General features: G+C 46.5%; 1 protein-coding gene across 4 annotated transcripts in view; it reads right to left on the bottom strand.

Annotated features, from left to right (window-relative positions):
* SEPTIN9 (septin 9) overlaps positions 1-27,198 on the bottom strand; it is a 948,816-nt gene that overhangs the window by 727,880 nt on the left and 193,738 nt on the right. Inside the window, exon 1 of one of the 4 annotated variants that reach the window (XM_069654628.1) lies at positions 3,761-4,040. The exons of 2 other annotated variants lie outside the window; for them this stretch is intronic. In XM_069654628.1, coding sequence (XP_069510729.1) covers positions 3,761-3,782 — 22 coding nt within the window. In that variant the 5' untranslated portion in view covers positions 3,783-4,040. Of the gene's footprint in view, positions 1-3,760; positions 4,041-27,198 lie in introns of those variants that run through there. One more of the 4 variants, XM_069654631.1, reaches the window with a different exon arrangement.

Raw genomic sequence — 27,198 nt, 5'->3', positions numbered from 1 at the left:
AGGGACAGTCCAGCTCCCGCCACCTTGGTATCTAACCTAGCAGACTCTCGCCAGGAGTAGCAGGCACTGGCCCTGAATTGCCAGATGGATTTTAGTGTCTGCTAGACTCTGGGTTATTCTAATATTTAGCAATGCCAATAGTTTTGATGGATTTCAGAAATTCGATTATCTGTACTTTGTATATGACACATATGTTTGCAATTATTTTACGAATAGTTCATAATTTATGTTTGCAAAAGCAGAATTCTGTGCTATTTTCTGTGAATACGAGGATTTTATTTGAATGGCCTGTTTAAGGCCTAATGTGAATGTACCTGTACTATGCTACAATCTGAGCCTGTGTAACCTGCTACAGAAAACAGGCCGAGCGTTCAGCCTTGTTACGTAGAAAATTAACCAGGTGTATCTGAAAACATTTTGCGTGTCCAACGTTTAACATGTACAGAGGGTTGCCCTAGGGTTTAAGGATGAGTGCCTTTAAACCTCCCCATACCTACCTGAGTTTACACACAAGTTACTGCTCACAGGCACAGTATATTCAGTTTTTGTATTTAACCAATTCCTCTGAATCTCAGCTGAACAAATAAAATAGCACTGAGTAGGGTGATATTAACACCAAATAGAAACTCTGGGATGCGCCATCCACCAACAAGAATGCTCTTAACACGGGCTGTAGTCACTGAGGAAAGCCTGCGTTCTGAGCATTCTCATTGGTGACGGGTGCTTCTCTTCCCTGCTCACCTTTTACCATTTAGCACCCGTGTAGTTTTGCTGCACGGGTGCCAATTATGGCCTTTTTTCCAAAAGGAAAAGAAAAATGAAACGTAGCTATGCTGGCTCCAGCAGTGCTGCTGTTCTGGAAGTCTGTTGTCCATTTTGATGACATCACAGTCATCAACATGGAAAACGGACTTCCCTGACAGCACTGCCAGAGCCGATATGCAACATAAAGTGAGTTTCTTCCTTTTTTCATATTTTTCTTTTTAAATCACCATTAGCATCGTGTAGGGAAACTGCGTGGGCTCTAATGTGGATATTAACCGAGTCGGTGGGCCAACCCTGTTGGTAACGGCACTGCCGCCCTCGTTAAGGGACCCTTGCTTCCCTTGGGCCCTTAAATTGGGCAGTGGGCCGTTACCGAAAGGGCCGGCCCGCCGCCTCGTTTCATATCGCCTCAATGTGTGTGGCAGTAGCCAATTCAGTATAAAGTGTTGTGTATCTTGTTTTTACTTTTGTACCCTTAGGCAAAGTCCTCACTAAGTAAAGCGTGCAAGACCAGACGTAATAATCTCTAAGCTCCACAGGACAGCTCTGCCGCTCAGAGGGGTGCAAACCGATACACCTTTCATGGTGTGATCCCACAGAAACACTCTGTGTTTTGGTATCTTAACTACCAATGTACCCGGAATGGAAAGTAGGCCCTAATCATAGAAATCGAAATAGGCCCCTTTTTGAAAGAAGAGATCTGTTAACTTCTACATTACGCCTAATACTTGTGCAAACCACAAATCCCTAAAACCAAACAAGGATGAACGGGCAGTTTTACATTTGTCATAAACTGCATGGCTCGGACAGACTTCCATGCTATCTTATTTTTAGCCAGTCTGCCCCATTACAGACAAGGGACAGAATTATGCCAGACACATTGGATACTGCAATAAATATCATATCATAACCAATGGAAAGGCAGCAATCCAGCCTGAATTTGCACGCTAAGTCCCCATGCATGGAAACGAGCAGCACCAGGCAGGTTTCGGCCTTATTGGGCTGCCTCATCAGGGAGGGTACTGTAGCTCGGTATCCTATGGCACAAAGTGCAAGGTGCCCACATTTGGGCATTTCATTGCTTGCTTAGGGAAACATATTAAAAACAAAACCTCATGAAGGGTTTGTACTAATCACAGACACTGCCATTGAGCCGGGTAAAGTTCCTTGCTATGTTTTTTATATTCTGACTGTGCTCTTGCAGTAGGGAAGCAACCAAATGCACATCGGTTCTAGTCCTGACACTAGCAGGTGCAGTAAAAATCTGCGGAGGCTGCTTGGGAACCTGTGCGGAACGGATGCGACCCAGCGGTTTGGCCTGGACAGCTCCTTTTCTGATGGTGCCACGCCTGATTTGCACATGGTTGCCTCCTTCTTCAATGGCCTGGTAGGCTGACACATGATGGAATGGAAGGCTGTCCAGAGCAAGTGCGTTGGCCATGAACTATTCATACGGTTTCTATCTAGAGCTCGTCACTGCTCTATAGTAGTACTACTTTAATTCTAGAAGGAAAAATCCCTCCTCGTCCACTGAGCACATTGATCAGTGAGAGAGAGGGGCTGGGGGGACTAAAGGCCTTAGATTCAAATGATATCTCGCCTGCAATGAGTAACACAAAAACACAAGCAAGTGAGGATAGGTCGGTGGCAACACGTGGTTCTTGGAAGCAAGACCAGGCTGAGCAATACAGGTTCGAATCCCGGATCCGCGCTTGAAACCGAGCGCATTATATATAACCTGCACTTGCACGATCTGAATGTACAAGGCCAAGTAGGATCGTTCCACCCTCCCACTCCCCACCCCCGCTTGCCTTGTGGCACCTCGACACACACATGTGTATAGGTGCAAAATAAATGGCCTATAAAAAATATCCTGCTGAAAGTAAAGACGGAGCAGGACCGGATGAACTACAACCACCTGGGGCGACTTAACCACTATGGCCCCCAGAAAGGAAACTCCTTCAGTGGGGATAACAGCGGAGCTGCACAGCTAGGCCAACCGAACCACAGGTGTCGCTAGGTATCGGATGCGGGAGCCAGCTCTCGCGCAGAGTACACAGGGACTGTGTTGCATGCCACTATGATCGCCATTATTGGCCAGGGGGTTAGCTCAGCAGTTAAGAGCTTACCTCAGACATGGTGTCCACCTTCAGTTAACAAATGAGAATCCAATCAGTGCTCTGCTGACTCCTGTCTGTACCCTTCCGCAGTTCAGTCACTGAATACCATTACATTGGTTGATAATAACTTTTAACGCCTGGAAGCAGGCGGAATCCGGCTATGAACTCTTATCACACTAATACTGCAAGTTATCCAGTTTCCCTAGGCATTTGTAAACGTGTCTCCAGGTTAACACTTACAGCGCCGCTGAATGTTCAGAAGAGAGTCGAGACACAGGCGGCATTCACCCAACAATGCATTCTGCGCGTTGTAGTCGTTTTGTCTTTGCGACTGAACTAGACTTAAGCACCTGATACCAACGAACTGGCGCGCTGCCCACGTGATCAGCATTACCTGGCAGAGGAGGGCCTTCCTGGTGATTTGTTGGCAGTGCCACTAAACCCAATACTCGGCAGGGGGTTGGGGGGTGGGGGGGAGAGAAAGGCCCAGACCCAGAAGAGAGAAAGAAGAGGAACCTGATAACTTCCCCTTCACAGTCTGGGGAAGGGCGAGAGTGGGGGGTTACTGTAGCATGCTTTCCCTTTTGAGCTGTTCTCCGGGGAGGGAAAGTGCTGCACACTCTCCTCAGACTGCTCCTTTGCTGAGCCCCGCCAGGCCGGGGACGTGGGATGGACGCATGGGGGGGTGGAGGGGGGGGGGCTGGATAGAAATAGCTACGAAGCAGGAAAATGATCTCCAGACAGAGGCAGCTCTGTGCTCGCAGATCTACACTGCGTCTGGCGGAGGACGCGCACGCAGACGGAGAAGAGGCCGAGTGGCCGACGGCGGGAGGGCCTCCCAGAGCCCGCGGTGGGAAAACTCTGCTGTCCCCTACCTGAGATCCGGTCCTTCTCCATCACTACGGCCGGATATGTTCAGCATCCCCGGCGCGCCCCGTCCCTTTTTGGAGGCGTTGCTCTCTCGCTTTCTTCCTCTCCTTCTCTCCTCCCTCCGTCCCTCCTTCCCAGGAAGGAGCACGCTCTTTGTCTGCCCTAATTCCTTCAATCTGTGGCGCGGAGGAGCGCGCGGCCTAGCGCGGCGCCCGGGCCGCCATGTGCTCGTCATATGCCTCCGCTGCGCACTTAGGCTGCCTTGTCTCGTCTGCGAGCCCTCGGCAGCAGGAGGGATGAACATGGGAAGTCGGGGGAGGGCAGGCCCGGGCGGGGGAACTGTGTGACCGCGGGAGAATTCACTGACTGCTGAAAAAAAAAATAGCCTGGCACGTGCTCCGTGAGACTGACTGTAATAAGCCACACAGAGTAATGCTTAGTTATACTGCTGAGGAAGATGTTCCATTGAGCATTAAGGAGTCTGTCTGTCCGTACATCTACCAGAATGCAGCAAGTAAAGCAACATCTATGATCCCTGCTGCCCCCGTTCGTCCCCGCCGACCCCCAAGCTCACTCCCTTTGCCAGCACAGCAATCTGAACCGTATTCCTGTATCCTGCTTTCCCCCACGCCGTCCCGCCACTGTGTTTTACAATCGAACAAGCATGACTGAAAGAAGCACAGTGAAAGAAAATGTTCATTAAACGACCACCATTAGTGTGTCATTTTCGCCCACAACATACAGCTTCATACACCCTCCCCTGTCTAATTTCTCACCATGCATGCCTCTTAAGGGCCAAGCCAAAGATCAAGCCCACCCCCCCCGCCCCCCACACACTCCTGCCACCCACCCCGGTACCTATAGAAACAGCTGGAAATTATCATTAATGCTGCTGAAACTCAGAAGAGAAAAGCTGATGAAGGCGCAAGCAGTGCTATGTAGCGGTTTAAGAATGGGCCTTTTGTCCAGAGCAGGCTACTGAAGCAAGCCATGGTGTGTAAAATAGCCCAGTGGGATGTAATAGGGGCGCAGTCACAGCAGGGCCCAGGCTCAACTCCCCTGTGCAGCAGCTGCAAAACAATGCAAGGGCCATTCGCCTGCCGGCCAATAACGAAGCTCCGCAAGACAAACAGTACAGGAACCCCTGAAGATGTGTTGGGGCCCCTTTAAACATATTTGGGGCCCCCCTTGCCTACAGTGGGCAAAACCGAACTAAGGAACCTCTGGCGAGTATAGATTATAAAAGAGAGAGTAGGGAATGTAGAGAAGGTGTAAATAGCTGCAGATTATTCGAGGACTCTGTAAACAATAAAGCAGCAAGGGAAAGCTGAAACACAAATGCCCACTGACATGCTTTGAAGATTTCCATCAGAAAGATACTAATGTAGTGAAAACCAGAGTAACGAGGACAATGGTGATAAACATGCTGCTGGACATGGCAGTGACAGCCTGGGGAAGCCTGTAAAGTGCACGCTGCAAAGGGCGCATTAAATGCACTTAAGGAAATATTTTGATTTCTAATCAGGCCTTCAACATGGGGCCTCTCCTGAGACTTGAGGCCCGTTTTTACTGAAAAAGTTGAAATGCTCCGGCAACATCCCTGGTAAGTCGTATTGCAAGTGACACCCGAAGCCCCGCACTCAAGGGCTAATTAATCCGTTAATCTTTTTTAACACACCTAATACTGCAGACCACTCTCTAAGCGCAGGGATTCAAACCTGCTTCTCTTGCTTCCAAGACAAACACGTTGCCCCTGAGCTATCCTCCTGGACCAGCAAGCTGGGGAATGAGTGACTGTTCTGTTATTCCCCAGCAGGTGTCACTATCAGCCGTGTTTGTCATCTCACCAGGTGTAGTTATTTTAGAATGAAATTGTTCTAACGCTGATGGGGATGGTCAGTATAATGTAAGGCGCAGGCGTCTGCAACCATCTGTTTTCCAGCTGTTACTCCCATGTTCACTTGTAACTGACTAAGCTGGCTAGGGCTCATGGGAGTTGTAGTCAAAAACATCTTGAGAGCCAAAGGCAGCAGGCCATTGATATACAGAATACAATGTTTGAGTTTTACCACATTACACTGCACTCTTGCCATCAGAATTATTTTAAAAAGAATCCATGCAAACTATGGATTGTCTTCAAAAGAACCGAGAGATTGAAGCTGTGTATGGAGCTGTTTTGCTCAGATTTTATTTTTGAATATTTGCAATAGTTTTTTTGACAGCAAGTTCATTGCATTTTACACACCTCTTAGAATAAATTTGACTCCCTTTTATTCCAGGTACGAAACTCAATAGCATCTGTTAGGCCACTCCTTTAATTTCATGGGCCCCTTGGTTTTAAAGGTTCCTTAGATATTTGGAATCTGATGCCACACCAGGAGCTTCTTAGACCCAGCCCTCAAATGTTGACACTTTATAGCCCCGTGCCCCCCCCCGCACACCGATTTTCTGGGCGAGTTTTATGGGGCTTGGGCTGGGGCTTGCGCCGGTCTGACCCTCCTATCGGGTCAGTGGCTGGCCCAAGAAGGTTCCAGTCATGAGCCCCGCAGGATGCCCCCACCCGGGGAAATGATTGCGTTTAAAAGAAACGTGTGCTATTGCTTGACTCCTGGCCCTGCCCCAGCCACTCATCGATTGGCTGCGGCAGGACAGGAGTGCTTCCCAGCGCGACTGTGCAGCTGCTGGTAGCGCCAGCAAATGCAAAAGGTAAGTGAGCACATAGAGTGGGTAGGCAGGGCCTACCCACTCATTGCGCTCCACTGACCTCCCCAACCCCTCAAAAGGCCACCACCCCGTTTCCCCTCCCCCACACTCTCCATAAAACACCTGCGTTGTCCCTACACCCCAGTCCCTTTTCCTGCCCCAGCACCCTATAGCCCTTTTTCATGTCCCATCCCTGTTAGCCCCCTTTGTTGCCCCCTTTTGCTCCTATCCCTTTAGCCCCTTTTCTTACCCTAGCCTCATTTATATGGCCTCTATGCACTTTAGCCAATTCAGGTCCTTTTGTTTTTGTCCCTTGTTAGATTACTCAGGACCGTCACCAGGGCTGCATAGGGCGAGAGCTTATCCACAGGGAGGACAAGGCAAAGGAGCTGTCAATTTATTAATTTAATTGAACAGGAATATGTATCACGTGGGTGCTGAACATTTTTAATTTTTTTAATTGCCTTGATTTATGGCCGAAGAAATATTAGTGACTATTGATTTTTTTTTAACACATTTTCTAAAATGCACATTTTCTATTTTTCATCTTGGCCAAAAACCAAAACTCAAAAGAAAACTAGGTTATGTTCTTAGTTAGAATAGATGATGGAAGGGACGCTTGGGTCCACACAGTGCTATAACAGCTTGCATTATAATGAAATATGGAAAGAGGTGCATGGATTTGTAGGTGTTTTAAATAGGCTCTCAAGTATTTATTTTAATGAGCAAATTGGTTTGATATATTCTTCTGGGTTTGTATTGGCACTGGTGTATTTTAAAGTGAATTTAGTTAAGTTTTTTTTTGCCAAAATAAATGCATATATGTTTAAATTGATGGTTTTAGTGGTACTGTCTTTAGGCAAGAGCCACAGGCCCGATGGAAATAATAAGAAATGTCTGAACATAAAGCAAGCTACTCAGTGTCAGCCAAGGCAGGCGACGAATGGGAGTTCACAAGAAAACAAAACACAGCCTCCACTGGAAAAACTGAGGGCCGCTTTTATTCTTACACTATTCCAATCAATGCAAAACATACACAAGCACTAGTATGACTACTACGACACAATCAAGAAAACGTTACATTAACGTATCACAATAATACAGTATGGGTCGATTATTTCCAAGAATCAGTGCCGGCGCTAGTGTTTGCAGGGTCCGGATGGCAAAAGGTGTGGCCCTCCCCTTTATTTGCACACACTGTGACTGTGACATTACAAAAAATGATATTATAGAATGAGTTGTGGTAATGGAGATGAGAGTTGCGCCAGGCCAGGTCTGCCCCCATCTGCTCCCAATTATTATCGAAGATACAAACTAAGAAATGTTCATCGAACAGTCAGTGAAACACTAAGCATCACTTAGCCACAATTAAGAGTAGAGATGCTGTGCGACACAAGTAAGGCACAAGGAAGTTTACACTTACAGAAGTAGGAGGTTCCAGAACACGTAGATAGGGCGCACTTGCAACAGACACGAAGAACACTAAATGGCGGAGAGAAAACCGCAGTGCCACCCATATGCTGACCAGAACTAGCAAGGCCTCAATTCTGAATTACTGCATCCAGATATAAATTGCTTAGCACAGTTTTCCAGGCCTCACGAAGCCCAGACATTAGAGCATTGCCACGGTTAGTGCTCCATAGGGAGGTTTGTTGATGAGCTGAAACCCACTAAATGACGTTTCCCAGAGCACACGGCATAACATTATAAGGTTAATGTTCAGTTACCAACATTACTATTTGGCTACATAGGCCACAGATAGTGTGCAGGGGACGGGGGTTCCCTAATCAGGAACTTTTCCTTTGTTCATGTTGTTATACAGTTCATGTGTCAGGACTGTTGTTTGACCCCTGCACCTTGACTTAGTTTCCTTACCTTTCTACTAGTGTTCACTAGTTCTAATTGAAAACACTAATTTGCAATCACTACATAGAGATGTGCCCTGTGTCCACTTGGTTACTCATTTTCAGTTGGTAGCAGTGAGAAACACACACATGCTTGAATACCAGGTGCAGTTAGCTACCATGCCAATTGATCCTAAAACAAATGAACATACAGCACCCCAAGTGGCCACTGAAGGAATGCGCACACATGTAGAACAGTAGGAAAATCCCAATAAATGGTCAAAAGGATTTTAAAACAGCGGTCCCTCACCATATGACCTAAACAATGTAATTAATTTAAGGCCCAATTAGACAGTGCACCTGCCATTTTCCTAGCACGTCCAGACACCAAGAGGACATGGCCAAGGCCATAAATAGGATGGTAGATGAGCCTCAAGACTGGAAACGGGTTCAGAGTTTTGCTTTAATGAGATCATAGCGGTTTGCCCACTTCTCCTTCCCCACCATGTTACTTGGCAAAGCATAATAGTGTCTAAAGCCGGATGAATGAACAACCAGATAATCAAATGATGTTCTTCTATCAACTATTGTAGTGCAGTGCCGGCCAATAGCTAATTAGAATAAATTATATCATTTGTAGAAGGATGTACCTAGGAGGAGTTATTAGTTGTGAAAGGACCAATAGTAAGAACTTAACCCGCAAGTGGCACAAGCCATGATTTGAGGGCCCATTTTCTGTGCAGCATGCAACATCCACCGCAGTAAAGGTACGCAGCAGAAAAGTGTGGGTGCGCATAGGTGATGTGAAAAGATACCTAGGCTCCAACCTCCCTCCACCTCTGTCGGATGAAGGTGAGCAAGAATAAGACAACCGAAAGGAGTGACCAGACCCCAGACAAGTGGGAGGGTGAGAGCTGACCAGCAACACGAGACGTGAATTCTCATAAAAGAACTGTGTACTTTCCCAGAACGAGAGAGACAATGTCCTTAATATCGCAATGCATGAGGAGAAGGAGGTATCTAGAGAAGATGGACTTAATCGTCATCATGACTGGCACCTTTTTCTTTTCCTTTTCTTTATCTAAATGGCCTATTCAGTGGCAGTAAATTGTTTTAGTGGTGATAAATCTAATGTACCTGTTAACATAGTAACGGGTTAGGAGAGAAGTGATGGATGACGGCTACCATCTGAGCGAACATTTCAAAGGTTTTACTCATAAGATTAATTACATGTGGGAAGGAAGAAATTGGATGAAAGCTGCTTTGTTGGCTTGCTCCTTCCGTATGCCTTGAATATGTACAGGTTGTTTTCCAGAAGAAATTCCAGTAAAGCGGGCACACTGATTAACTCACTTTGCGCTATGCAAAACAAGGGGACGATTCCAGGGCAGGTCAGCTGTCATAAAATGGGTGACAAAACCAGATTCCCCTTATGAAGTTAAATTTATCAAGGCAAAGACAATGGGCAACAAAGTGATAACATATATATTATCAGGGCCATGAAGAGGTGAGGTGACAGTGAGAGACCAACCCTTGATGAAATGTATGGACAAAAGAGAGACACACGCCGTTTTGCTGGTACAGGCCTCAGTTGCACATCAAAGGAGATGTGTACATCCCTCAAAGTTGGGCAGAAGGTATGATGGGGGGCAGAGCAGAGGCACTCATAGGATTCCCTGGTACATTGTTGAAGGTGCAACTAGCGAGTGCTTATAAGAATGTAGCCAATATTCCAGATTGTTGACAGGAGTGGAGGATGAAGGACCAATACACATAAAAAAGATGACAAATGCATTGCTGTGCTTCAGAAAGAATGGCACAGTGCAGATAAGGAACATTGAAGATGCAAATGCATCATGGACCTGCCAGGTGGGGCCTCGAAGTGATTAAATAAAAATTGTAGATTACCCATTGGTAAAAAGTGATCAGAAGGAGAGAAAAAGAACATGCCAAAGGGGACAATTATTTTTCAAAGGAATCTCTTAAAGCAATGGAGCCCATCCAGTCTGAACAGAGGCTGTTTTCCAAGGCATCTCCATTCTTTTGATGGCTTCCCACACCTGGCTTGCAATTGATAGCAAATGCAAAGTAGTTGCAGATAACTAGATGGGAATTACTACAGGCCATTAATGCCAGAATAAGGGGCTAAATGCGATTAAGGAAGAGTTGAGAGCTATCAGATTGATGACTCTCCAGAACAGGTATGTCACCGACATCCTCACTGCTATGGAGGGAGGCGTCTGAGCAAAAATGTGCTCATGCTGCTGTACATTGTATACCTGCCCAAGATGAGCAAAATGGGAGCTTCATGGATGCAATAACATCTCTGCAGAATTTGCACACAAAAATGGTCCAAGAACCAAGTGCAGCTGAAGATGACTGGTTTACGGCTCTGTTCTCATGGGTGCCTACCTTTCTGGGTAATGCGTTTAAAATATTACTGGCAATGCTAGTATTTATTTATTTATTTGAACTTTTTTAACGTGCCCAAAGGCCTCAGGGTGCACATAGAACAAACAGAGACAATCACATAGAGGCGGCAAAGAAGCCATCGGCCCTTGCACATCAAAGCAGCATGCACCAGACTTCACCAGCCTAAACCTATTCGTATTAACAGCTCTCTGCGAATTGCAAATAGTATTATCACATTGCAGAAAGACCAGCAAGACAGCCCTAGAGCAGCACATGATGACAGTGATATTGGATAAAGATAACGGGGTGCATATCCACACTCAGATGATACACATCAAATGCATGTCATCGATATGCAAAGGTATCATGGGAAGTTACATTAAAAACAGCAAGCCATCACTAAGGCAGGAGACAAATAAACTGTGAGGGCCAGTATATGAATTGTCATTGTTAATATTTACCTATGTGGAAATATTAGGAGTGAGGCTTTCTTGAAGTAGCAGACAGTGGGAGCTGAACACCTCATGTGCAGTTTTAATGTTGCCAGATAGGACCTAGTGAGGTAAAAGGATTTGGCTGGGGGCAAACCCTTTGGTTAAGTGGAGATGCTGGGATTTGGGACAAGTCTGCAATTGAGGATCTTGAACACATCTCTTTCCAGATGTAACTGGTAGAAATATTGTTTGCAAAAGGTCTTCTTGAAACCTTTGTTTGAAAACACCATCTGACTGAGGAAGGCATTGCAAAAATATGGTGATTGTGGTTTGCTAACTGAAGTTAACTGCTGTTTTTGCAGATGTTTCCCAATAGTCTTTTTCATGTGTGTATATATTGGCCATATTGTCCAAACTGGCTTATATTAGCTGTAAAAAGAAATACATTCCAAGGGTGTCATGCTGGGGAAGGTCGATAGAGCCTATTTACCTGGGTCGTCTTGAGGCAGGGAAGTAAGCAATTTTGCAGGTCTTCAAATGTTAACAAAATGAACAGATCTCATGTTAGTGGGGGGGTGTTCAATAATTCAAAAATATACGCAGAGGTGATGAGTATTTGATGGTGGGGGGGAGGGGCAGGCCAAATCTGTTTTGCAGTGCAGGAGTAGCAGGATGAAGCAGGGAGCAGAATGCTGCAAAGACAGCTCAGAAGGTTAGGTGACTGTTTTTGAGATGTTATATATTCATTCCTTCCTGTAAATCATGTTTTTTTTACTAATCCTGCTGTAAAATGTGTTTCGAACTGGGAATGGGTTAGCTCCCTTGCATCACTTAGTGTTGTAATCTCTGCCCCCCATAGTGAAAATCAAAATCTCCCTCCCGGAAAAATAACCTGAGTGGAGAATGTCCAACAGCTATGATGGCGAAGTATAAATGTGCCCCCCCCCCCTTTAAACCCAACAATTTATAATGAAATATTCCATGGAAAACAAAAACCCAAATATGAGACGTGTGCTTTATTATGTGGTCCTGTGGGTAAGCGTCTACACTGGAAACATGACAACCGTGGGTGAAATCCTATTAGCCAAACACTTGAGCAAGCACATTTTCTTTTAATGCCGGTCTCAAAAGCACCCAACGGGGTTGTGCTCACTCTCTGAAAAAAGTGGGCAGATGCTGTCTATCCACAGGTATCCTCGACTAATGCCTTGAAAATCAGTACAGGGCAGAATCTGGGAAAAATAATCAGGACTGTAACCTCTCCCACCACATCGTGGGCAAATATTCATGGCTCACTTCCCCATGTTTAGCTTTCAACAATACTCTGTTTTTTAAAGACTTCTTGAGAAGTACTGAAACCATAGTAATGTATTCAAACACATATATAAGATCGCATAGAAATATGCTGGGCAAAAAGTATACAATTGAAGCATTATTCCCCATACCTTGAATGGGAGACTACAAATGGCAGAATTCAATTCAGCAGAAGGCAAAACATGGACTGTGGATTTTGAAAATGTACTTTTGGGACTTCAAGACTCATAAGAGAAGGTAATGTCTCAACAAGTTGCCTGTTCATGTTTCAAAGTTTGACAAAGGCATTTTTCATATATAATATGAGAAAAAATGCAAATTCTCCCTAAAATAAACACTTTTTGGTGAGTTAAATATAACATGTGAAAATAAGGGAGTTCGTTTAAAACTGTTTTGTGTGATATGTTTAATTGTACTGGGGGAGGGCACAGATTTAGAGAACTAAATGGTGGTTTGTGTGTGCTTTCAAAAGAAAATGCTCCTTTGCAGTTCTTAACGCAAACATGTTAAGCACGTCCTATCCAAAACAATGGGGTCATCATGTGTAAATCGCTCCTACTTTAAATGTTCTGCTTGAAGAAAGAAAGTGACAAGCAGCACTTACAGGGCCCGCAGTGTCTGGTGGGCTGCTAGGATGGGGCGGCTTTGTTTCTAGAACGTCCCAGCAGGAGGTTGGGAGGTGACATGCTGCCTCACTAGAACAAACCAAAAAAGGGAGCCTCATGCATGGAGGCAGCGAAGGCCCTCTTGTACAGAATATTACTACATATGCTGGAGGCAGGAAGCCAATGCCTGTCGAGCCCCTATGACCGCGGGGCCCTGGGCAGCCACACAGACTCTGGCCAGCCCTGTCGGGAATCTTGAGACGCAGAGTACTTAGACACTGGTGTATTAATAGAATGACACGGGTCCATAACACGAGATCAGGCCTGTAGCAATTTAGCAAACCTCCCCTGCTGTCGCAGCCACCCTCCAGGCTAATACTGGTAAAGGTCTGTGTTTGCACACCATGACCTGCAAGTTCTTATATGTATCACCGCATTTGATATCCCTGTGGCCTGCAAATTTCCTCACATCTAAGGCGCTACAAGATCGGCACCAGGCCTGGAAATGGAGAAAAGTGACTCCGGTATTGCACCTGGGACGTGGAGGGGGGTATGCTTGGGGCTGGGGCGAGTGGTGGAGTCATGGCAGGCATGTTAGAAGTCTAAAAACACAACCAAAAACGCATGGCTAAAACTACGCTACGTATTAGACAGATTACTCGAAACAGGAAAAAGGAGTTCCATTTCAGCTTTATTTTCTTAATTCGGAATGGAAGTCTACAATTCCAGGTATGTAGATTGCTAGCCTAAAAAATAATCACCCGGAAATAAAAACAGTAAAAGAAAATGTACTTGCCTGTAGTCATTGTGTCACAGAGCATGTGCCACTAGGCACCCAACCCATTTTTAACCACCCACCATGCAAACCTCATAAGAGACTGAATAATTCACTGGCTGCTGGGTCTGCAGCAATCTAACTTGCACTTTAGCGTACTAAGGTTAAAAAAAAAGACTGACTATTTTGAGGTCCTGCGGTATTTGGCGGCACGTAAATAGGTTGTAAATGAGATGTGTCTCTGTGTCGATTATTCAGGGCCTACAACAGGTACAACAAATGACGACGAAGCGTAACGTTCCCGTGCTGTTTGGCAACGTGCGGAGCGCTGCGGGTGTCAGACACCCCCCGGCGGTGCAGAGATGTGAAAAGACTGACGGCTCTGTGATTGAGGAGGGCCGGGGTGAACGAGAGCGGGTGAGGAGGACCTGCAGAGAAGCCAGCTGATGAGGAGGGCCATGTGGAAGGAGGAGCCGGCCGAGGGAGACCAGTGATATATACGAGCGGGCGAGGCGGACCCAGCGGGAAGACAGCGGTAATTCATACCAGCGCTGAGAGACCTGTGTAATACAGAGGAGGCAGGAGGAGGAGCACACACATGCTGGCAGAGACTGTGTGCTGCACGCGGCCGCTCCACTAGATCACCAGGACAGGGAACGCTCACAGAGCGTGCACCGTCCACACTAGACCACGGGGGAGGGTGCACAGAGAATTACAAAAATATATATATTTCCTTTATATTCATAACAGTGTGTGGTGGTCTTTGGAGGACCACTGGCCTCTTGGGGTGAAAGGGACTGACACCCAAGCAGTACCACCCGCAGTGTGACCGGTGCAGAGACTGCAACAGAGAAGCTGCGCAGTGTAGAGGAGGCAAAGAGAAGGAAGAAGGTACCCGAATAACCAAGGTGACTAGGAACCAAGGACAGCACAGGGGAATACCAACCAGAACACAGCCAAGCACCCTATACCCTGGCCATATGGCTGAGGAAGCGTGTGCATCTGCAGCTGCAGGCGCAGTGCCAGGAGCCCAAGCCATCACTGGAGCAGGACTCACTTCCAGAGCTGCATTTCTATGATGACCCAAGCCATTCACGTTGCAACCACATGATGACAAAGGACCGAGATGGGAGGAATTTGAGGACTTCATGAGGGCGATCAGAAACCAGAACGCACCCAACAAGATTGCCATTTATCTGGCCGGGAAATAGATCAAGGGAATCCTAAAAACAATCCCTGCGCAAGGGACAACCACATACGCACTCCTAGTGTCTGCCATCAATAGGAAGCTGGTCCTTTTACCTAATAGAGACTACGAGAGATATTCATTCAATCAATGTGTGCAGCTACCGCACAAGACCGTAGGGGAGTTCGTCCTCAGGCTCCAGAGGAAAATCACCTACTGTGACTTCCCCAACTTCAACGACGACGAAGCAATCAGACTCAGGATAATTGAAAAATGCACTTCCTCACTCTTCAGGAAACACCTAATAAAGAAGCCCCTCTCCCTACAGGAGATCTTTGATCTAGCCAGGGTATACAATCGAGTGGATGTGCAAGCGGCGGCTATGGAGAACCCCAAGAAAAGTGACACAATTTTGGCAGTGTACAGAGGACCCCAAACAAGTATCTGCAGTCCGGGATTGCCGAGCAGATAGGGCCCACGCAGCTCACATTGACGGCCTCCAGGTGAGAAGCAGTGTTAAAGGTGCAGATTTTAATTTCCCCGCAGAGGCCAATGTCCGGCCATAAGACAGATGTGTATGAGGTGCAGCCAGGAAAATCTCTTTCAGGGGATGTGCAGGGAGAAACCTCTGATGCTTGCTGCCTAGAGACCAACTCCACCTTCCGGCCCAGTTCGTAGACTTCAGCAGCCGAAAGGACACAATTACAGGGTGTACCTGGACTGGTGCATCCAGAGAACGAACATGGACAGTAGTGCGCCAACCCTTCAAGCCCAGACAGGTGTCATAAGAGCCATGGAGGACCTCGCCATTGAACGGTCACCACGCTACGTGAACAAATAAGACTATGCACCCAACCTACCAGCATAATATGCTCTCGACCAAGGACACAGCCAAGGGCCTGAATTGAGCACATACCTGATGCCATACTACAGTCAGGACCCGTACGAAAACCCGTCAACGGATGGAGCGAGGGAACGGTTGCATGACCAGTACTGAAGCCATGACAGGTACAGCAAAGAATACGTCAGACTTATCTGTGACACCTCTGATGACAGCACAGCCCTGATGGCCGCCGTCCAGATAGGTGGCCTAACCAATCAATTCATTGTGGACACTGGGGCACCAGTCAATGTAATGAACCAGTGCCTCCACCATGCCATACGGGACACCTAGCCTTTATGCCCATTCCAGGCTCGAATATGTCAGTGAGGTGCAACTCATCCACTCCAGTCAAAAGGACAGTTCCAATGTCAGCTGTTCACAAAGTGCGCAGAGTACCTATGACCATACACGTCATCCACAACCCATTGATGGGGAGGTGTCCCCTTAGCTACCAGACTGCTCAGGCACTGGCCATGATCGACATACAATATGACCAATCTGAAGTTGGCTAGGTTCTTCCACCGGGAGCACTGGCCCTCTGCTCAATTTTGCATCATCCAATGAACTTAGAGGAACACAAATCCTTGTTCCCCAAGCTATATGAAGGTGTCAGCATGCTCAAAGACACTGTCCTGTCTTTCCTTCACTGCTGAGATATTTCAAGAGTCGATTTGCAGGCTGATTTCCCCAGTGCTCAATGCCCTCAATTACAGCGAAGACATTCTTTTCTTTGGCCCCACCCAGGGCCAGCATTACCGTGCACTGAGGGCTGTGTGCGACGTCCTGCACAAAGCCGGGCTCACCCTCCACGCCTTGAAGTGCGCCATCAACAAAAAACAGCCTATGATTCTTTGGCCACATCTTTTCAGACCAGGGCATCACAGCCGACCCCGACAAAATCAACGCCATTGTCGGCCTAGAATCCCCCGCAGGAATTGCCGAACTACGATCGTTCCTAGGCATGCAGGCTATTGTGCCTGCTACCTACTGAACTACCCCACCCTCACAAACTCACTACAATGACTCCTCTCGAAGGACTCTCTATTCAAATGGGACACACCATGTCAAGAAGCATTCCACACCATTAAGGAGGAACTTGCCAACAACCGTCGGCTTGCCTACTTCAACCCGGAGTGGGAGACCGAACTGACCGTCAACGCCAGATCCGTCAGACTTGGCGCCATTGTAGCTGAGACAGGCCCAGGTGGCAAGAATGGGCGGGAAATTGTTGCATACGCAAGCAGAGCCCTGTCACCCACAGAACAGGCATATTCCCAAAGTGAAGGTGAAAGCCTTGTAGCTGAATGGCCGTGTGAGAAATTCCACCACTTCATCATCAGCAGGAAATTCACACTCATCACTGATCACCAGGTGCTGCTATCCCTGTTTGGCAACCCGAAAACGAAAATGCTGCCACGCATCGAAACGTTGGGCATCAGACTGCAGGATTATCACTGCATCATCATTCACAAACCTGGGTGGGGACGCCAACCCAGCAGACGTATCTATCCAGACACCCAGAGGGGAAGGCTGAAGACCCCAGGACGCATGAGGCAGAGGACTACATCTCATATCTCTCAAGTAACACACTCCCCCATCATCACCACAGAAGCATTCGCTGCCAAAAGCAGAGCAGACCCCACGATATGAGCAGCGACGCACCTCACAAACGCAAACAGATGGAAACACCTCAGCAAGGAAAGATTTGTGGATGGGGAGGTGGACAGAAAAGAACTAGAAAGAATGGCCAAGATACAAAAGGAACTATCCACGATGGAACATGGAATACTGCTGCGTGGCAACTGCCTAGGGGTCCCCAAGTGCCTGAGGAAGGCAATCGTAACCATAGCGCATGAGGGACACGAAGGGATCGCGAACACAAAGAAAATACTGTGCAACCAAGTATGGTTCCCCAGCATGGATGCAATTGTTAAAGACACCCTGACACACTGCCTACCCTGCCAGAAGGCTGCAGTGAATACCCCCATGCCCTCTGCAAATAGTGCCACTACCAGAAGGGCCCTGACAGTGAATAGCCATAGATTTCTATGGCCCACTAGAGGAAGGAGACCACCTGCTTGTGATAATGGACGCGTACTCCCAGTTCCCAGCAGTAAAGCATGTACAATCCACAGCATTCCACCATGTAGCAGGGGTGATCGATGAACTGTTCAGTGAATGGGAGATACCGAACACCGTAAAAACAGACAACGGACCACCATTTCAAGGAAAAGAGTTCCGGAAACCCACTGCACATCTAGGATTCCACCACCAGAAAATCACGCTACTGTGCCACAGCCCAATGGGATGGTGGAACGATTCATGTACACCATCAAGCGAACCAAACAAAAAGCCACTGCTGACCAAACATCACTACCTCAAGCAATATGCCAGATGCTGTGGAGCTACAGAAACACACCACACGAATCAACAGGATGGACACTGCTGGAAGTCATGATAAGATACAAACCTCAAACTCATCTCCTACAAGTCGCAGACTACACTCCGGGACAAGATGCAGAAATCCATGAACGAGACGCAGAAAGCAAAAGGAAAATTAAAGAATGGGCATACCAAAAGAGGAGAACGAAGGAAACCTAACTCCCAGTCGGTGAGACCATCTTGGCGAGACAAAGACAGCAAAAGAAGACCAACCGAAGGTACAACCCGGAACGGTTCCCAGTCACTGAAGTAAAAGGACCAATGGTGACCGCAACAGGAAATGGTTGTGAAATATCCCGGAATGCCTCATTCTTCTGCCGATTTATACATGGCAGAGCCCGAACCAATGGAGGTGTCAACGGTAGAAGAAAAACAGTGAAAAGAACGTAATGAACCACCAGATGAAGAAAGACCAGGCGAGACCCGCAAATAACCTGGGCAGCCACAATTAACCACAAGTAGACCCTTGCGACTGATTGAACATATGTAAGCACTTGAACCTTTGTGATATGCAAGGTGGAGGTGTTGTGGAGAGGAAACTGGATACAGGAGGAGGCTCATTTAAGGAGGAAGGACTGGGGACCCAGGGAGGACGGCAGGAGGAAAGAGGAAGGAGGAAGGGGAGGGGACAAGGAAGGATTGGGCAGTTGGTGTAAGGAAAGGAAATAAAGAGGATGTAAATGAGATACGTCTCTGTGTCAATTATGCAGGGCCTACAACAGGCACAACACATGCCACCATGCAAATTGAGTAACGCTTCTGCCATTTACACATGGCACAGAGTATTTACAATGGATCCTTATGTGGTCTGCCTGCTTTTTGCTGGCGAGGCGGCATACCCCATCGGGATCCACAGCATTTTCACCAGCATGAAAATCCATCCCGGCGCAAATTCTGTGTGTATTTCAATGGCAGGAGAAGGGTGCAGCAGAAAAGCAAGTTGTGTTCTGCCCCTCCTCTCTGCCATACAAATGCTGGAAAATGGGGCATGATGTAGGAAACATACGTAAAAGCCTCACGCAAGACGTTACGGGTGCAGTCTATTACGGTGTCTCGGACATATGAGCTTTTGGTTTCCCAAGACTCGGAATATGTAAACACACATTTTACCAGATTCCGAATCTTGGGAAATCCGGCTCAATTCCAGCACTATCTGGATCAGGACAGCTACCAGTCTGACTTCAAATCTTCGGTCAGCTAGCAGGAGGCAAGATTGGATGACCCCTCTTGATGAAAACAAAATTGAGCATTTCAGTTTACACCACAAAGAGCACAAAGTGAGCATGCTGTAAGACTTTAGCTCGACAGTCGAAGATATCGCCACACTGCTATTATCCCATTGGCTGGGATGCTGATGTTTTTTAAGTGAATTTCGCGTTTTTATAAAAACTGAAATAAACGTATTCTATAAAATGGATGTGCTTAGTACTGCCACCTTTAGAAAAGAGACAAGTCTTGACATCAAAGACCCAGTCAAAAGGAACAAACACTGCCTAAGAACAAAACAAATTTCAGCGTCAGTGCTTCAGCTAATGTGTTTGAAATGACTGGTGTGCTGGAAGGGCTCGAAAGCAGCCTCTTGCTTGTGCTTGTAGTACTTCATACATTAAAACCCACCAAATCATATTATTTATGCAATAGCCGCAGAAGTGGTTTGGGGGAGCATTACTCCCTGATAATGGCCCATTGCCTGTTTTAAGGCCCTTTCTTGGCTCCAACCTTAACGCAAGCAAAGGTGCCATTACCAAGCGGCAAAGGCCCTGTGGATCTCCCTGAGGGTGGAAAGGGTTGTGCAGAAGTTGACTCCGTTGTCTTTGTACCTTTGTACCTAGAAAGGCAACACATCACTGCTGATGTAAATAGATGAGCCTGATTAAGGTTCTCTTCAGTGCTTTATGACTCATACAGTAGTCACGGCCGGCCTTAGTTCTGGTAGCATCCAAGGGCGAGGAAACTAAATGTATCGTGCCCCCGCTACCCCCAACATCCCCTGGGGAGCACATTGGGGCACCACATTTGGTGAAAGCAGGAGCAGCGCTCTATTTAATTAAGTGATTAACTCCCCGCTCCCGTGCTGGAGCAGGGAGTTAATTCCTTCAATAGAGCGCCGCTGCCAAACCAGCACAGGGCAGTCTTTCAAAGGATGCCTGATGCCGTTGCTGGTTTCGCTGTAGTTCCTATTGTAATGAACAGCACTCTGCTCCTGCGCAGGTACACCCGGCGCCAGCACGAGAGTGGGGCGCATTCCACTTCAATAGGGCGCCTTCACCCATCATGCCAGCTTAGGGGAGCCCTTGAAAGATTCCCCCGAGCTGGCGTGGGAGGGATTGCTAATAGGAGGCTAATGTGGCACGACGGGTGACCGCCCGGATGGTCCATTCCTAAATCCGGCTCTGACAGTAAGCTTGTGCTCATGCTCAGTTCAGGATTTTTCACACTGTGGCTGATTTTTGTTCCATCTGGCACTTTACAAGTAGCACCTTTCGCTTGATGATTGAGCAGGCATTGCTGTGGAACTGATATCTCAAACAATTTAGAGAGCGATGTGGTTGTCATTTCATAAAAAGTGCAACCACTTCACTTTGCCAGTGGCTAGCCACTCATTTATGGTTGCCTCGGTTCAAGTTTAAGAAATTCAAAGTTTTATGGATTATTTTTGCAGTAATAAATGAACTGATGATAAAAGGTAAAGTGGTTGCTTTTTGTATGAAATAACAGGATCATCGCTCGTTGTCTGAGATGTCAATTTCTCATGTTATCATCCTTGACCAGGATCAACGATAGAGACGGGAACATGAATATGAATTGGGAGTGCGAGAGATCCAACCGTTTTTGAACAGGCCTTGCAGTAGGACTGTTTCAGAGGGATCCGTAACATATGAAAGGCCATTTTCAGTACATCATTTAGTGTAAAACTGTGCGTGTTGAGCCTGTGGAGTGTTAAGGACAGGGAATCGGATCCATGCTACGCTATAGGAAATGGGAGGGAATAGGTGTAGGGTTAGCCTAATATTCAAAGCTCCCGAATGTCAACGCTATTTGTTTAAAAGTGCAGACACTTGAACTGAAGTGCCTTAAAAGTCTAACATGGAACGTAGAGAGTGACGTTAAAATTCAGGATTTCTACTGGAAAATTGGTAATGGCAGCACACGTGTTACGAAAGTCACACCCATTGTGGAAACACTTTTGTATAGGTTGCCATTCAAATGTCAGATAAATAAATACATTGTGACGGATCATGCTTGTTAAAAGAGCAAAGATCTTGACTCATCACTGCCCTCTGGTGTCCATGGTTGGAGACTCTTGGCCATTGTTGCAGCAGATATTCAGTCCCCATTTATCCAGGTCAGTATAGGATTTTGATTTCCTGCCGTTATGAGTTATACGTCACAGATTTGCCTTTGCTAAAAAAAAAAATAGGTAGGGAATGAGGAAATCAAGGGTCTTCTTTGAATTGGACAGCCCATCGGTGCACGAGTTTCAGATCAGCTGAGATCCTCCTTGAATCCGTTATCATTGCGACTTAGAGGCTTCTAATTAGCAGTCTTTTTTAAATAAAGATCTTAAAAGAGAGGCAACCTCTCAGAGGATGGCAGCAGTGGCCTCGCACAGAAGGCATGTGACCAAGCAGTTCGGGCTGGACTGCCCCTTTTGGGGTGGGACCAAGCCTAATTTGCATACGGTCTTTCCCCTTCTGTAATGGCTTGGCAGGTGAAGAACGATGGTCTGGAGTGTTTCCCAGAGCAATGCCAGAGGTTAAGATTCATTCTAAACCTTCCAGCCATCACCTCTTTGTTTTTGCTTTGTCACCCCCAGTGGGACGGGTATGCCCAGACGTGGGTCCCGTGCCTGCTGGGGCTAGAGACCCAAGCTACTCCACACTGATGAGGCCCAACAAGGCTGAAACATGTTTGGGGATGCTTGTGGTCTCGGGCAGAAGGCATGTGACCAAGCAGTTCGGGCTGGACTGCGCCTTTTGGGTTGGGACCAAGCCTGATTTGCATATGGTCTTTCCCTGTTTGCAATGGCTTGGCAAGCAAAGAACGGTGGCCTGGAGGGTTGCCCAGAGCAATACCAGTGGTTAAGATTCATTCTAAACCTTCCAGCCTTCACTTGCTTTGTTTTACACTCTGCAGATGGACATCCCTTCAGTAATGTCTTGGAGGGGACTGTTGGAAGGGACGGTGAGTACTTCTATCAGGCACTGGCATTTTGATTTTTTTTTCTCCACCCATTCCACACTTCGCACAAAGTACATGAGTACGTTTAATTTTTTCTATTTTGATTTTAGCTTATTTATGTTCATTTATAGGTGCATATTGCATAATGTAATTGTGTTTTTGTTGTTGTTGCTTTGACAGATCCTAGCGGTGCTTCCTCCCAGTGGACATTTTAGTTGGTCTTCGGGTTGTAGGCCAGTTCTATGTCTTCTGGGACGTTATAAGCAACACTAAATGTTAATGGCTTGAAGGTTTTGAATTAATCAGAGCCACTGGCATCTCTCTGTCAAACCGTCCAGCCATTCCTTTTTCAGCCTGCCATGCCATTACAGAGGTGGAAAGACCATGTGAAAATCCTGAAAAGGGGCAGGGCAGCCTTCTGCAGGCACCCACGAACAACCCCAATAATGTCTCAGCCTCTTTGCGTATCGCCAGAGGTGTAGCTTTGATCTCTATGCTCCGCAGGCTTGGGACCCAAATTTAGGCAAACCCATTGTACTCATGGTGACCTACGCAAAACCGACTGTTGATGGCTGGTTGAAGGACAGCGATAAGTCTTGGGGGAGGTCACTGCAGGGGTAGTGAGTGACTGAACCCTGTGCACAGTGAGATCCTGGGTGTCGTTTTGGGGATCTGAGGTGGTTGGACAGCACAGGGCTTTATCGCGTGAGCATTGTGAGATTTTTTCTTGTAGGTTCTTTTGTGCTCAGCCATCTGTGAATTTGTATGCAATGTGCATTATCCTGAAAGAGATCGTGTCCTGCTCTGGAAGTCAATCTATGCTTTTTGAGTTGTTTGGACTATGACAAAGGGGTTGTCCTCCCCTCTATGAATCTGAAAGGTGTACAGGAAGAATTCAGTGTACACTGGTTGTTTAGACCCTAATGGGAACACATAACATTCTGGGCACCCATTAAGAAAAACAACATGCTTGCTGGTGCTCAACACAAGACTCAAAGAATATAAGAAAAACACATTTTTAATTTTTCATTTAGCTTTCTATAATTAGCTTTTTTATAAATACATTTTTTGCCGAAAATTCCAGTGGTTTCTTTTCATAACGGTGCATGTTATCCATTCATGTAATAACATCCATAGTTTAAAGTTCACTGTATGAAAAGGAAACTGTACTTGGTGACAAAAGAATTAGGTTCATCATTTTTGCATATAACCAACATCTTGAAAATAAAAGTATCCCATGTCATTGGGAATAGAAAACACACTGTGAGAATGTAAGATGAGGAGATGGTGGAATCTGTGTCTCCTGTGCCCGGCTAAGGTCTGACCTTATATTCGGTCTTTTGAGTTGTTTGGAACATTCTCCAGTTGAGCAAAACGCGAGCCTTCTGTGGCATTCTAGACTTTTTGTAGCCTTATGATTCCAGAGGCGATAAGTCCCATGCAGAGGGCTTCACAGCCTTACCTGTGTGGATTTCTTTATTTGAGGAGGCGGATTTGAAACAATGCCTGCTAAACACAACTTGTCCAACAATGGCTGAATGATATGCGCCTTGAAGCATTTGATCCACAAATCTCAGACTCAGCAAAATCCTTAGGCTTCACCATTGACAGCAGCCTGTCCTTTCAGAAACACATATCCCAAACAGCCTGGCTCCAAATCTCTACCCTTTTAAAAATTAAACCCTTCATCCCTCGGCAGGACTTCCGGACCGTAGTGCAGACCCTTGTGGTCTCTCACATCGATGGGGGAAATGCCCTCCTGACAGGGCTCCCAGCTGCTCACTTGGCTCCCCTAAAAGCAGTCCACCACGCTGCAGCATGTCTTGGTCAGGATACTGTTCAAGACTGCATGTATTATCTACAAAGCAGCCACTAATAGCACACCTGTGTACCTGGAGGCTAAGTTCCACATATCTGGTGTCACACACTCCTCGTGCAGCAAATCGACCAACTGGCTTGAATCACAACTCGTCCGCAAAGACAGGATTGGTAAACAATCCTTCTCTTGTCACGCACCCACCCTCTGGAACTCGATCGCAGTGTCGGCTCAGAATGCCCCCACAATTCTCCAGTTTTGCAAATCTCTCAAAACATGCCTCTTTCAACAACACCTGATCAAGGACTAATTCCAATGGACACACATACCAATGCACAGACCTCACAGTACTGAACTACTGTTAAAAGATGCCAGCCCAAATGCCAGCTACCCACACTCTGTGCAGCGCCCCGCTGCTCTTGAGCTAGGTCTGCACTTTAAGCGGTAAAATAAAAAAAATATAATAAAAAGTAGGGCTGCAGAGAGTCACGGTAGGCACCTTACCCCTCACTGCAGTGCCATGCTGCCATTGCCTGCGTTCTGCCAAGAGGAGTCAACTAGCAGATGGGGGAGGGATCACCCTCACTGCGGAAAAAGGTATGTTAAAGAAAAGTGTATGTGAAAATGTGTGTGCTGGCTTTGTTATACTTTTGAGCCCCAGGTCTTTAACACCCAGAGTGAAAACGTTGTTGTGTGGCCTCTATATTTTGGTTATGCATATATCGGTGGCATACAAGTTAATATACAGTCTCATAATCCACCTAGTAAAATATAGACCTTGAGACTGCATCATTGCCAAACACAAGCCGTGTGTTTTCCTATTTCAATTGCGACCTACTTTTGTTTTCAAGGGAAAGTTGTGTGCTAGCTGTATTCTAACAAGTGCACTGAACTAAGTAAGAAGTGCCCACTTTTCATCTTGGAGCCACACTAGTGAAACATGTTTTCACCTCGACTGGAAACACCCTTGTGTGCTCCCCCTGTAGAGAAATGCCAGTCTGCTTGGGAGTGTGAATGTGTGTGGCTGTGTGTGTGTAATACGTTTATAAAGAGGTTACTACAGGAGAGGCCTACTAGTGCTCTAACTAACCCTCCCAAACTAGGCAACCCTGCCCAGGGCAAAGTAACTGGGGTATGTGGATTAGTGAGAAGAAAAGCAACATGAATGTGCACAACTGCCATATATTGGGCACAGGTAGAATTAACACGTCTCCACTTGGCAATGCTGGTGAATATTCAGCACAGACGGCATGAACATATTTGTACAATGAAAATACTGCCATGAAATTGCGTTCTCACAGTGGGCCTCATTACACGGTAGGCGGTAAGGGTTTACCGGTACCGGTATTTTACCGGTACCGGTAAACCCTTACCGCCTTACTACGAGGTCCCTTTGCGGGTTGGGGAATTTAACGCCTGCTTTTTGCAGGCGTTAAAAAGCAACCCGCAACGGGACCAGGGAGCTAATTACGGTACCGTAATTAGCGCCTTCCCCATTCCCATAGAGCCCTATGGGACAAAAATGGGAATGGGGAAGGGTAATGGGGGAAGGGGGAATTACCGCCCCACCAACCTTGGAATAGGGCGGTAATTCCCCTTTCCACCAAGGCGGTGCCAGTATTTTACCGGCATGGACCAAGGTGCTAATAGCACCTTGGTCCACCGCCATCCGTGTAATGAGGCACAGTGTCTCTACTGGCATGCATTGGGCACAGCCAACATTATGATGTGTTTTACTGTGGCTTGCATGAATTGTAAAACAGTGTGTTGTATTTTGTTGCATTGTATTGTATTGGGAACAGCCAGCCATAACATGTTTTACAGTGGCAAAACTGGCATAAGGTGGGCACAGTAGCATGAGTAATGTGTGTGCTTGCTTTTGCTCATTTTTCATGAAGTCCTGTATAGTGCATTATTTGAACTTTGCATTGGAGAACACTTCTTGGCCAGAGAATCCAACCAAGCCTCACTAAATAGTTTGGCCCACTCGCTGCATTATAGCCAATTAGGGGAAAATATTCACCCCGATCCATTAAAAAATTCACCCGACACCACTGAGACCTACAGCAGTGGCAGCCATCATGCAAAAGAAGGTTTTGCACATTAAATGCCCAACATTAAGTACACAATTTAGAACAAACATGGGTGCCGCTTGTGTCCATTTTTAAATTGGACACATGACGATAATGTGCTTCACTTGAATTGTCACTACGGCAGCTGTTATATAAAAGCTAAATGACGTCACACATGGTCATCCAACATGCACATTAAACTGCATCATCCGTGCCTGTGTAAAATGGCGTTGATAGGTTCTACCTAAGGTAGGCAGTTGGTCGGAAAGTCAATGGCGTACTTCTCTCATAGCAGTAGGGCTGGATAGGCGTTTTTTAAAATTTAAATAGTCCAGTAGTCTTACTTCCTTTTTTAAAAAAACGAAATCTGCACAAAAGACAAAACGAGAGACGGACTATGAAAAGTTCTTTGTAAAAATCATTTTTTATTTTTGATTCATACAAATAAATATTTTTTGTTTTTTTTTGTTTTAAATAATACCTCCTAAACATTGCAACTCTAAGCCAGAGTCCTTCTTCTGGCTCACACCAACAATTACTTTATTTCCTTTTTAATAGCTATTTTTGCAGAAACCTCGGTGCACGTTTTCCTCCCTGCTCCCAAGAAATGTATTTTTCCCTCACACAGCTGTCTGCAAAGGCTGGGGTGACTCTGGAAAACACGCGCTTATCAATCGTACCCGCCCACATGGACCAAGACAGAGAGAGAGCACAAAAGGGAGGTTGGCAGCAGTAGATTGGTGTATCACAAGCAGTTTACATCGGGGTCATAAAT

Source organism: Ambystoma mexicanum, chromosome 3q (assembly GCF_040938575.1).
Source record: "Ambystoma mexicanum isolate Mex_15411 chromosome 3q, UKY_AmexF1_1, whole genome shotgun sequence".
Classification (NCBI taxonomy): Eukaryota; Metazoa; Chordata; class Amphibia; order Caudata; family Ambystomatidae; genus Ambystoma; species Ambystoma mexicanum.
The sequence above is the reverse complement of the archived record's forward strand: the minus strand, read 5'-3'. Positions and strand labels throughout refer to the sequence as shown.